Raw genomic sequence first — 13,343 nt, 5'->3', positions numbered from 1 at the left:
GCCAAATTTAGCACTGAACTGAAATTGATATAAATTACCAAAAGATTAACATTCACAAATATTGTTCAACTCACTGAAATCTGAAATAAATATAATACTAACCAGTTGCAGATTCTTCATTTGTCTGGTTTTTCTTTGTTACCTTCTTCTTCTTCTTCTTCTTCTTCTTAATATTCTTCTTGTCAACCACTTCTTCTTCAGTTCCATCTTCAACCCCATCTCCGGAACTATCATTGTCACCACTACTTTTTCGCTTCTTTGATTTCTTGGATTGCTTAGGATTCCCCTTTTTATCTTCTGGTCCGGGTTCATGAATTTCCAGACCGTACTCGGATTCATCAATCTCCTCCAGAGACAGAAAACCTACAATCATCCGGAACCTAAAAAAATTACAACTGTGAAGAAACTTTAACCCAAAAAAACCTGATTCTCCACTTGTTTCCCGAGAAAAACCATGTAAAGCTAAATAAAGAGTAAAAAATAAAACAATAAAAAATTTATTTAAAAAAAAAAGGGTAAAGCACCGGTGTGGTGGCCCAAAAAAATTGTAGGAAAATAGGAGACCGGAGAAAAAACCCCATTCAATCTGAGCTTAAATGGAAGCCTAAGTTGAGATGAATACAGCAGAGATACACGAAACAAAAAAATTGAATATTTGATTTTGCCCTTTTCCTCGGTTATCTCTGCCACCAAACAGTAGTGAAAGTGAAAAACTCGGAATCCCTCGACAGAGCGAAACCCAAAACCAGTCTGGTCAGTTAACATGAAATCCCCAATTTCCTATTCTTCCCTTTTCTAGGGTTTCATAACAATTAAAGGAGGAAGGAGAAGATATGAATAGAAAGGAACCTCCTTCGAGCTCGTCGGATCCGACGAAAAGCGAGAAGGGGTCATCAACGTCGGGAAGAGATGGGTTCCATGGGAGCGACTCGAGCCGTTCGAGGTCTGGATTCACTGCTGTTCGTTTTCTTCTTGCGTTAGGGGTTTTGGCCGCCATGCTTCAGCTTCAGTCCCTGTTGTTCGGAAACCTTAAGAGACCGTTTCGTGTTTCGTAGTTTGCATAATGTCCAACTGCCGCCAGTATACACTCGGCATTTACTTTAGGGCTTTTATGGTTTTATCAAAAAATAATTGAAAATTTGGCATGACATGCAGCGGGATGAAAATACTTCCAAAAAAGAAAAATTAATCAACTTTTTTTAATGTTTAGATAAAAATTTTGAATTTCACCAAAGTCAAATTACAAATTCCGTCCACTCAAATACTATTTAGGATTTTGACAGATGATTTTATGCGCCAAATTTGGTATTGTTAAACAAACATTTTTTGGAAACTTCAAATTTTTTTAGATATGGTTAAATGTTGATTTTTAAAATATTTACCATCATTTTAACTTAATACAAATTAATATTTACCAAATATATATTGAAATACAAACACAAAAATAATATAGTGTGGATCCTATATTTCGTTTGATGCATTCTCACTCGATGGCGAAACTCCTTTTTTTATTTGTTTGGTCAAAACATTATTTTTAGAAAAAGACTTAGAGTCGCCATTTTTTTTTAAGGAAAAAACAAAATAAAAAAGAAAAACATTAAGTATGACTCCTAAAGAAAAAACAGGTATGTGAAAAATCGAGTCTGGGTCCGAGGGTCAAGTTACTTACTGGAAAGGTACGGTAAATATTCTATCACCCCTCTAAGCCCCTTAGAAACGGGTTTATACTAAATAAGGTGTGGCAAGCATGACAATTAACTAGGAGATCAATTAATACCAAAATGATCATAAATCGAAAGCAAGTCATGATAACGAATAAATAAACAAAATGAGAGTGATAGCGTACTTTGGCAGTAGGTAATAAAACGTTATCATAAAATAAAGTTAGTGCACAATAAAAAGCATAAAATATGTCACATGCATCATTAAACAGGATAAGAAACTACCAATGGCACACATGACACTTCACTCAAATTTATTTTTTTAAGAAAACATTCACTGATGTTGGGCCCCCACCAAAGCCCAATTTATTTTGAATGAGTCAATTCTATAAATTCCATCATTTGGACTTACAAAATTAAATTCTTTTTTATTTTAAAATATTTTAAAAATAAAGGAAAATGCGAAAATTCTTTTGCCGAAGAAAATGACGGTAAATTTTTATCAAAAAATGGGATTTTTGGTAAGCTTAAAATTTCTAAGGATGAAAATTTGAAGAATTAAAATTATTTAAAAAAACTAGAATTTGGAAAATTATTTAAAAAATGGAGTTTGAGAAATTATTTTTAAAATCAAAGAGGAATGAATGGAAAAATGACACAAGGCCCAAAGGTTGCATGCCAAAGGTGGCTATGCAAATTGGAAACATGTAGGGCGGGCCCAGGGTAGAGTGATGCCGACAGGAATGAGGGCTTATTCCTTTGAGTCCGGTCTTTCATCCTGTTTCCTCTGCTTGTGTCACATCTACTGTCATTTTTGTAGCAAATTCACTCAAATGGTTTCACCAAACCATGCACCCCTTTGCTAAAAGAAGACTCCACTGTAGATTGAGACACCTTCTCACAGATGTCATGCTTGAAAATGCAAAGATTTGACAGTCAGGTTGGCAATGTGATAGGAGAGATGCCATATGCCCGATCTTTGTGTAAACAAAAAGCGCATCCACCGCTAAATTGTTCATCATCTTGGCAACTAAATTGCAAATTTGCTCCAATATACTATTGGAGACTGAAGATGCTATATCTGGAAGTTCCATAGCTTCATGATGTCTCTCTTCTGAACCACTAAAATCAGCTCCCTGATCCTTCTTCTCTTTTCACCGAGAGCATTCTGAGTTCGAGTGGCACGAATGATGATCTCCATGCGCATCGGAGTTACTCTAACTTGGACGCCCGAGTATCCATCCTCAGAAATATCAATCAGCCGTTCTTAAGGATCATGCCAACTTGCTGAGGATAGGCCTTGGAGAAACCCAATACTTTTTCCCACAGTCATATTTGTGAAGGTTGCCCAGACTTTTAAGAACAACATACCTTCAATCAAGACGGGGTTTTGTTTTATAGCATAATCATTTTCCCATAGCCAACATATGTAGTGTTCCAAGTGGCGCATCACGAACACTTTGAGCAATTATAAGGAAAGCCTTAGAGAGCCCGGACTATTCTGGAAAGCAAAGGCTTGAACCCTGCATGGTATTTGATACCCGAAGCAATGCATTTAAGATCTATAGTGGAAGAAATCTGAATGCTTGAAGGTCCGCAGGGGGTGATGAGTTTGATAGGTATGAAGGTTGAGGTGGCAGATTGGGTATGAAAGATGAGAGGGTGATTAGCTGGGCGGGTGTGAAAGTTGGTTGTTAATGGTGGGTATGGTGGCTATGAGGATGTGGGCATGGCAATGGGTGTTGTGGGTTAGGGATATGGGTAGTGGAGGAGGGACAGGTGGTCAATATGAGGAAAGAAAATGTTAAAGGTGGTGAGTGATTACTACCAAAACGTGCTATTTTGTAGACCTAATTATAATGGTTTTAAGCACCTTTGTGTAGTAATCATATTCATTTAACCCAATTAATTCATTAAGGTCCTTAGTAATTGGTTTTAACCATTTTGTGGCAAGTTTACATGTTTATATCAGCTTATGAATCAATTCAAGCATGCCAAATGATGGAGGAGCTACTTAGACAAGCCAACCAAAGAAGAAAAGCAAAGAAAAGCAAAAGAGAAGCAAAGAGAAGCAAGGAGGAAAACAGAGGACAGCAGCTGCAGTATTCTTTGGCACTTTTGGAGCACTTCCTGAAGTCCATTTTTTACATGCTATATACCGTTTCAAAGATCAAGAAGTCAAGAATCCAACGCTTCAAACCGTGCACGATTTGGAGCTGAAACGAGGAAGTTATGACCTTCGGAAGAAAACTGCTCCAGGTATGCGAAAATTTCGCATACCTTTTGAATGGTGTGCGAATTTCGCATACCTTCTGAATGGTGTGCGAATTTCACATACCTCCTGATCAGGTGTGCGAATTTCGCACACCCCTTCCCCTGTTTTGCCGACTCCACACGAGATCTTTTCTTTTATATATTTTTGTATAAATTTCCATTCTTCTCCTTGTAATCCACCAATCATAAGATTTCTTAGCTAGGAAGGTTGGAAAAACTTCTCTATATAAACTCCTTTGCATCCGTTGAAATATATAGGAGAAATATATGTAATATACCAAAAATATATGTGAAATTAACGAACAGGGCACTTGCTCTGTTTCTTCTTTATATTCTTGTTTTCTCTTTAGTTTTCTTTCTAGCCAACCAAACTCTGAGGATTTTTCCTCAGAGGATGAGAGGCTAAGCTCTTTGTTTCTTGGAGCCAAGGCAACCGGGTAAGTTTCCTCATGCATAAATTGGAAGTTTTGTTGTTTTAGTTGTTAATGAAGAGAAAGTGTGACCCGTTAATGGTTTTTATCTTTTTAGTTAACTTAAAACTCCTTTAAATCACCTGGGCCAACACTTGGTAAGGCAAGTGATCTCCATCCATGGAGATTCACTAGTTTACCCCTTGCGAGCCTCTGGTAGGTGACTTGAAGGTAGGATTTTCTAGACTAGCCAACACTTGGTAAGCTTTTGGACTCCAAGGAGACATCCATTAGTTATCTCTTGCGAGCTTTTGACGGGTAATCCAAGGTTAAAGATCACCTTGAATGGCAAGTGCTAGGTGAGAAGTATGAGCCATTGCAAGGTGCATCAGTGAGAGAATTAAAGCTGAAATCCAATTGAGGGATGCACTTGTGCAGCACCTGTTAGAGAATTGACTTTATGTTAATTCTCTAATGTGAGGAAAAGAAACAAGTGACCGGAACTCCCTTTTTGTATGAGGAATCTGAGCCCAGTGATCTAAACTCCAAGAAACCTTTTCTTTATAAGTAAAATCAGTTACTATTTTTGGTTAGTTTAAAACCTTTCCTTTTTCATTCAAATATCTTTTTGTCTTCTTTTAAAGCTAACCTTGAAATGAAAAGGCACCAATTCATCTTTGAAATAATATCATTTGTGAAGTGAAAACTCATCCCAGTGAACGATCCTAGAGCCACTATGCTATAGTAGCTTTGTCTTTGCTACCCTAGTATATGGTGTAATAGGTTATAAATTTTGTTGATTAATCCCTCAATCAAGGAGCACCAGCTGGACACGAATCAGCTGAGACACCAATTAGGCATGAATCAGTGAGCAAATGAGAAGTGGGCAGTGGTGTGGATATAGAAGAGGCTTAACTGCAAATGGAAGAGGGGTTTGCCACTCCCATGCGAGGTGATCACATGCACGCAAGGTTTATGGGTTTTGAGGCGATGGAAAGCAAGAGATGAGATTCTGAACTCTAGATGGTCTTCTTGTCATTGGTGACAATCTCGTCATGCTGGGTGGAAGTGAGGACAGTGTGCACGCGGATTGGAACCATGGCATCACCATCATTGTGGTATTTGACAATTACTTGGGTTTTATCATCAGGTCTCAACCATGGGTAGGTGCCATTCTTGCAGACTTCACTGAGGCGAGCACCTAGCTTTGTTGCAAGAACATGGTTGAGGGGCATCAACTCTGGAATATCATCGGTGGCATAGCCGAACATATGGCTTTGGTCACCAACACCAATCTCCTTGTAGCAATCAAACACATCTGGTGCATGGCAGGTGGCTTCTATTGCAAACACTGCATCAAAAGTGTCATTTGAAAATGGCATTTTCATGAAGTCGGCCACACAAAATTGCAGGTCTTGTCTACTCCAATAAGGCAGTTTAGTTCATTTCCTCTTGTAAAAGGAATGACCATGGTGACATCACCTCTTTTAGAATGAGAACCCGAAAACGACGCTGATTAGAGAGACGAAGGCCAGATTTTCTGTCTGGAGAAGTCAGAGGCAATGCCACCGCCGACGTATGGAAAGAGGAGATTGGCTCTGAGAGAGAAGGAAGCTAGGGTTCTGTTCGAACTGGTAGTGCCTGAACTGGTGGGTGGTGCTAACATGAGCGTATGGGTGAAGAGATTCGAAGCCATGGTTGCTGCTTCCATCATTGTGTGCTTTCTGCTCACTGCTCGGCTTCATCAAAACTGGATTTGAGAAGTAGCATTCTGCAAAGAAGATCCAATGGCTGGGAGAAGGGTATCAAAAACATATTCTTCCAAGGTGTTGAGTTTTGGAATTTACAGTAACCAAAAGTGGCCCTAAAAATTGAGCTTTCTACAATCTATCAAGACCTGCTCTCCCATACATTTTCCCATTAAGACCAGTTACATTTACGACTCTTTCAATTTCCTTACCCATTACATGCCATCTCCCTCACGTAACTTCTCTTCCCCACTTTCAACCTGCAACTTTGGTAAGTGAGTCATAAAGCGCCCCACCATCACCTTATAAGCAGTGAAACACTTTGTCACATTTATGAATGATAATCTTAGCAGAGCCAAGGTTACCATCCCAATAAATCTCAATTGTCTTCAGCATCCATAAGTCATTTTTAGCATTCCCACAATTGGACGAGCATGTTGTAACTTTTCCTACCCACATACTAAGAATACATCATATGCAGTTCCTTGCTCCCTTAAGCAGAGATGAGAAAATTGATGCACATGGACGAGAACCAGGAACAAAGGAAGATAGCAAGACAGAGCACCAAGGGTAGGATCAAAATGAACACATAAAAGCCTCGTTTCATGTTTCGATCAACGAGCTTAGATGTAAGGGGGTGTGCCAAAATGGATTTCGAACAGGTTTCAAAGAGAAAACAAGACATGACTACCAATGTGATAGGTCCCAATCAAAGCTACTATAATCAGTAAACATAATTCTTCTTAGGGCAAGAACAAGCCACAATATTTGGATTTTTGAATGAACTTTCTTGCTCTTGCTGCATACTGAAATAGTTTAAATATACAAGGAAAAACCCACATTCTCCTACTCTCACGACCATAACTACTGAAAATAAGGACTCAACCATTATTAGCAAATAAATAGCTAATACTTATTCAAATAGCATAATAATAGGTAACAGACATCAGACCAAGTCTTCTAACAGAACTATGCCAGCAATTAATCTCTAACAGCTCCTTGCACGATCATCCTACTTGCTCAGCATGTTTATCATGTTATGAACCTTAGGTTTTTCTTAGGAACACGTTGCGATCTTCTTGGCTCATCAATACCCCTGTCTTGCACTGGAACCTTGTCCTCAAGGTTCACATTAATGAATCGATCCCGCAACATTTTAGTATCCTCCCACGTAGCATCGTCTAGTGGTAGTCGTTTCCATTTAACCAGACTTTCTTCAAAAATACGTGATCCTTTCTTAACCCAGCGTGTATCCAAGAATACTTCAGGTTCTAGGACAATTTCTCCTTCATCATTAGTAAGAGGCAATTCAACCGTAGTATTGTTGGGCTCACCCAATTTCTTTTTAAGCAGTGAAACATGGAAAATGGGATGAATTTTGGATCCTTCTGGAAGGTTTAATTTATATGCTACCTTGCCAATTCGTTGTTCTATCTGATAAGGACCATAGAATCGACTTGCCAATTTCTGAGAACTACAAAATACCGATTGCTGTCGATACGGTTGTAGTTTAAGGAAGACCATGTCACCTACTTGATACTCAATATTTCGCCGTTTGGAGTCAGCCACCTGTTTCATGCGATTGGTAGCAGCATGTAAATTGGTCTTGAGTTGGTGTAATATTGCATCTCTGGAGGCGAGATTTTGGTTGACTGCATGAACTGGAGTTGTGCCCATCAGATAGTGTGGAATGTTTGGGGGTAGACGCCCATACAAAGCTTGAAATGGTGTCATTCTTGTTGATGCGTGGTAAGTTGTGTTGTACCAAAATTCTGCCCATGGAAAAAAGAAACTCCATTTTCGTGGTTGGTGATGGGCATAGCAGCGAAGATATTCTTCGACACATCGGTTGACGACTTCGGACTGCCCATCCTTTTGCGGATGGTAGGAAGAACTCATTTTCAATTGTGTGTCTGATAACTTGAAGAATTCTTGCCAAAATTGGCTCATAAACACTGGATCCCGATCACTAATGATGGATTTGGGCATGTCGTGAAGTTTGACTACTCCCTCAACGAATTTTTCAGCTACCATTTTTGCGGTGAAAGGATGGGCTAAGGCAAAAAAATGTGCTGATTTACTCAAGCGATCTACCACCACAAGGATTGTATTCTTGCCGTTGGAAGTTGGCAGCCCCTCTATAAAATCCATTGTAATGTCATCCCATACTAGACATGGAATGGGCAATGGTTGTAAGAGTCCCGCTGGCGCAAGAGTTTCAGATTTAACTCGTTGGCATACATCACAAGAAGAGACATAGTCCTGCACTATTTGAAACATTGATGGCCAATAGAATTGTTGTGCAAGCCTTTTGTATGTCCGTAACACCCTTGAATGGCCCCCGATTTGAGAATCATGGAATTCTCGCAATAATTGCTTGATTATCGGAGAGTTTGGGGGTATCACCACTCGATTTTTATAGCACACTAGCCCATTTCGCCATGTATAAGGAGCACCTGGACTGCCCGTTGCCAATTTGCCAATTTTGTCCATGTATGGATGTTTGATAGCCTCTGCTTTGATTTCATCCCATAAAGGAGCTTGTGGAACAAATAAAGCATTAAGACTAAGACTGCTTACCACTCTTGATAGTGCATATGCTGCTGAGTTCTCCCGTCCTGGTTTATAAGTGATTTCATAGTCATATCCCAGCAATTTTGCCACCCATTCTTGTTGCTCCGGTGTTGCTATTCGTTGCTCTAGCAAGTATTTGAGGCTTCTTTGATCTGTTTGGATATAGAACTTTCGTCCTAACAAATATGGTGGCCAAGTTTGGATGGTGTGAACAATGGCCAACATTTCGCGAGCATAGATGGACCATGATCGTTTGGACACTCCTAAGGCACGACTCATGAAGGCTATTGGTTTTCCTTGCTGGGTTAGAACCGCACCAATCCCATCTCCTGAAGCATCAAATTCAATGACAAAAGGTTCATTAAAATTAGGCATAGCAAGTGTAGGGGTTGAAGTCATAGCCTGTTTGAGTGCTTGGAAGGCTGTTTCGGCATCCTTTGTCCATGCGAATTGTCCTTTCTTCAACAAATTGGTAAGGGCCCGAGCAATGATGTCGTAGTTACAAACAAACTTCCTATAGTAACCTGTTAGGCCTAAGAACCCACGCAATTCAGAAATATTAGTAGGCCTTGGCCAATTTAGCATTGCTTTAATTTTTCCTTGATCTACTTGTACGTCTTGCGGAGTCACAATATGACCTAAATACTCCAACTCTTGCTGGCCGAATGCACACTTGCTGATTTTAACAAAGAATTGGTGTTGCCTTAATATTTCAAAAGCTTGTTTAACATGTTCAAGATGCATGTTCCAATTGGGGCTATAAATCAAAATGTCATCAAAAAATACTAACACAAATTTGCGGAGATATGGTCGGAATATAGAATTCATAACTGCTTGAAAGGTAGATGGTGCATTAGAAAGACCAAAAGGCACGACCAAATATTCGTAATGACCATTGTGAGTAGGGAAATCAGTTTTAGGAATATCTGGATGATGTACCCGTATCTGATGGTAGCCAGCTCTGAGATCGAGTTTAGTAAAGTAAGTTGCCCCATGGAGCTCATCTAACATATCATCAACTGTAGGAATTGGAAATCGGTCTTTGATAGTTACGGCATTAAGTGCTCTATAATCAGTACAAAAACGCCACGTTCCATCTTTCTTTTTAACCAATAAAACAGGAGATGAAAAAGGACTAGTGCTTGCTCTTATAAGCCCTAATTTTAACATGTCACGAACTTGTTTTTCGATTTCAGCTTTTTGAAAATAGGCATACCTGTAGGGTCTCACGTTGACGGGCTCGGTTCCTTCTTTCAAAGTAATTCGGTGGTCAATCTCTCTTGCTGGAGGTAGTTGATTTGGCTCTTGAAAAATGTCCTCGAATGCTTTAATCAATTGTTGCATGTCTAGATGGATAGCTTGTTGTACTTCATTTGATGTTAATTGCAGGCAGATTGCGAACATAGAACTTCCTTGTCGTAATTCTTTTGAAACAGCTTTCAAGGATGCAACTTGAATGGTTTGTGTATTTGTCCCTTGTAGCTTATGTGTTTGATTTTCCCATTGAAACTCCATTGTCAGTTTCTTCCAATTGCATACAACTATTCCCAATTGTTCTAACCATTGTACGCCTAGCACCAAGTCCAACCCGGTTAGTGGTAAAGAGTAGAGAGTAAGAGAGAAATGAATACCCTGAAGAGAGTAAGAGAGAAATGAATACCCTGAAGTATCACATGCACGTGCTCAAACCTCCCTTGGCACTTCAATGGTGTTCCGTTTGCCACCTTGACAGTGAATGGCTTGGTTGGAACCACAGGTAAGTGCAACATGTCGGCTACTTTCTCACTAATAAAGTTGTGTGTGGAACCACTATCAATGAGGACAACCACCTCATGCTGCCCAATCTTAGCTGTAATCCGCATGGTTTTGGGGGTTGACCATCCAGTTAGAGCATGGAAGGAAATTTCGGGTTCAGTTTGTTCGTTGATAGCGGGTTCTTTGATCTCCTCATCTATATCATCTTCCTTATTTGGAATGAAGTTCCCTTCCAACAACAAGAGTTGCGGTCCTCGACACTTATGACCCACGGTGAATTTGTCATCATAATTGAAACAGAGGCCTTGTGCTCGCCTTTTCTGCATTTCTTCCCAAGTGAGACGTTTCATGGTTGGTGTTTGCTTGGATTTCATTTGAGTAGAAAAGTCAGACTGCAGGCAGTTGGGTTGCAAAGGTCGTGTGAATCTATGTTGGTGAGTTAGCTGGTCGTCTCTCATTCGTGCCAGACTGATTGCTTCTTTCAATGATTTGGGTTTGAACATCCGAATGCCGTCGACAATTTCCGACTTAAGACCACCCATAAACGTTCCAACCAACGCCTTTTGTGTCCATCCTTGCACCCGATTTCCTAGCTTTTCAAACTCCCTTTGATAGTCTCGTAGTGAGCCCATCTGTTTCACCCTTGACAAAGCCTCATCAAAATCTTCACACTCTGTAGGTCCAAAACGAGCCCAGAGTTCCTCTTCAAAATCTGCCCACGCCACTTCTTTCCCTTCTTCACTGTAGGAGCGGTGTAACCACTGCCACCACTGATTAGCTTCACCCTCAAGATGAAATGACGCCAATGACACCTTTTGCGCTGCTGGGATGCCTTGATATTCAAAGAATTGGTCCACTTTGTTGAACCATTCAGTTGGATCGTTGCCAGAGTACCTTGGAAATTCAAGCTTGGCCAACTTGGATAAGAACATTTGTTGTTCCCCTTCCATTTGTTCCTTAGAGTTGTCTCTATTGTTGCGGACACGACCCTTACGATCGTTGGTGTTGCTACTGGATCCTTCTTTGTTGGAAAGCAAAGCTTCTGATAGCCTGTGGATGGTTTCCTCCATTTGATGCAACTTGTCAGTCAGACCAAGTTCCATTCGACTCATTCCGTCTTGAAGTCCTCCTAGCCCAGCCTCCAATTGTTCTATTCTTTCCTTGTTAGTTACCATCAGAGTAACCGAGCTCTGATACCAATGATAGGTCCCAATCAAAGCTACTATAATCAGTAAACATAATTCTTCTTAGGGCAAGAACGAGCCACAATATTTGGATTTTTGAATGAACTTTCTTGCTCTTGCTCCATATTGAAATAGTTTAAATATACAAGGAAAAACCCACCTTCTCCTACTCTCACGACCATAAAAACTGAAAATAAGGACTCAACCATTATTAGCAAATAAATAGCCAATACTTATTCAAATAGCATAATAATAGCTAACAGACATTAGACCAAGTCTTCTAACAGAACTATGCCAACAATTAATCTCTAACAGTTCCTTGCACGATCATCCTACTTGCTCTGCATGTTTATCATGTTATGAACCTTGGGTTTTTCTTAGGAACACGTTGCGATCTTCTTGGCTCATCACAATGTCTCTTATAAAACCTCAAAACAGAGCCCAGAATGTAGGTTATAAATCAAGCATAAAGTGAGTGCCAGCAACTCCGATTCCATTAAAAAAAACGCAAAAGTCTTTAATACTCACATTCAAATATCAAGATAAAATCCCATTGCACACAGTAAACATAATAAAATGGAATGAAAACAAAGGAGTCGAGAGCTTATAGAAACCATATCGTGTTATTCCCATTTTAGGCTCGTTTTCTTATCTTCTCCAAAAAAATGCTCAGCTCACCCTCAATGCTTTTCTCTAACCTCGGCTGGTTTATTTTCTTTCAAGCTCCTCCGACACTGGTATGCGGCTCTCTAAAAAATCTCTCATCTCCTCGGATATCTCACATTTCTTCCTCTCTATGTTTTCCTCCCGAAAACGTCCTTTCTCCCATCAATCTTTGAGACCTCCTATATATTTCTCTCAAACTCCCAAAAACCTCCTGCTTGCTTGCTCTCATTTCCTTTCCTTTTGTCAGCTTCTCTTAGCTTCCTTTGCAAGCTTCTAATGGCTCCACTGCTCACCCTTCAGCAAGTCCTCATCCTCAACCACCACCATGGCAAGGTGGCCATATGTCTTATGTAGCTTGCTCTTGGCAGTCGTCCCCACTTCCATGCCTAGCTCTTCCCAGTCCAAAGAGGGTGGTAAAAAAGGAAAATAAACCTTTGGTCCGTTAAGGGGTTTACATATGGGTATATCCTTCTAAGATATTTTTTTAAAATAAAAAAATGTATAATTTTTTTTTTTATTTTGTATCACAATACCCTTCTTTTTTTTTTTCGTAAATAATTTCCTTACTTATATAGAATTATAGATAAAATCATGTCTAAATAATCATCTTTTAATTAATTATTTTGCCATTGTGAATTATTATAAAATTCACATAAAAAATTCATTTTTTTTTCTCAAGATTAGAATTTTCTTTTTTGAAGAGTTGCAAAATAAATAAATAAATAAATAAATTATATGGAATTTATACTTATTTGGATAGAAATAATATTTAAAAGAAAAAGAAATTCTCAATGATATCAGTTTTTTCATTTTTATTTTTAGTAAATATAAAAAAGATATTCATCACAACAAATATTAATGATGGTAAAATTAATATTTACCAAATATATAAGACTAAAATATAAACTTTTTCTTAATATGATATTTTTATTTTAAAATAAAATTTTCCTATTTATGAAATTAAATAATAAGAATATATATATATAGTTTTCTTACTTCATTTTCCAAATAGAAGATATTGTTGTTTTGATAGAATTAATAAAAACTAGCTACAATTACAACAAAATTGCA

The 13,343-nt window shown here is 38.9% G+C and overlaps 1 protein-coding gene across 2 annotated transcripts in view; it reads right to left on the bottom strand.

Annotated features, from left to right (window-relative positions):
* Window positions 1-1,076, bottom strand: part of LOC117914381 (DEAD-box ATP-dependent RNA helicase 13) — a 42,534-nt gene extending 41,458 nt beyond the window's left edge. For both annotated transcript variants that reach the window (XM_034829696.1, XM_034829697.1), the window contains exons 1-2: window positions 850-1,076; window positions 103-363 (exon numbers count right to left, since the gene is read on the bottom strand). In XM_034829696.1, the coding sequence (XP_034685587.1) occupies window positions 103-363; window positions 850-997 (409 nt within the window). In that variant the 5' untranslated portion in view covers window positions 998-1,076. The remainder of the gene's footprint in view (window positions 1-102; window positions 364-849) is intronic.
* Window positions 1,077-13,343: the final 12,267 nt, after the last annotated feature.

The sequence above is a fragment of the Vitis riparia genome, chromosome 5 (genome assembly GCF_004353265.1).
Source record: "Vitis riparia cultivar Riparia Gloire de Montpellier isolate 1030 chromosome 5, EGFV_Vit.rip_1.0, whole genome shotgun sequence".
Lineage (NCBI taxonomy): Eukaryota > Viridiplantae > Streptophyta > Magnoliopsida > Vitales > Vitaceae > Vitis > Vitis riparia.
Note: the sequence above shows the minus strand (reverse complement) of the source record. Positions and strands in the feature narration are given on the sequence as shown.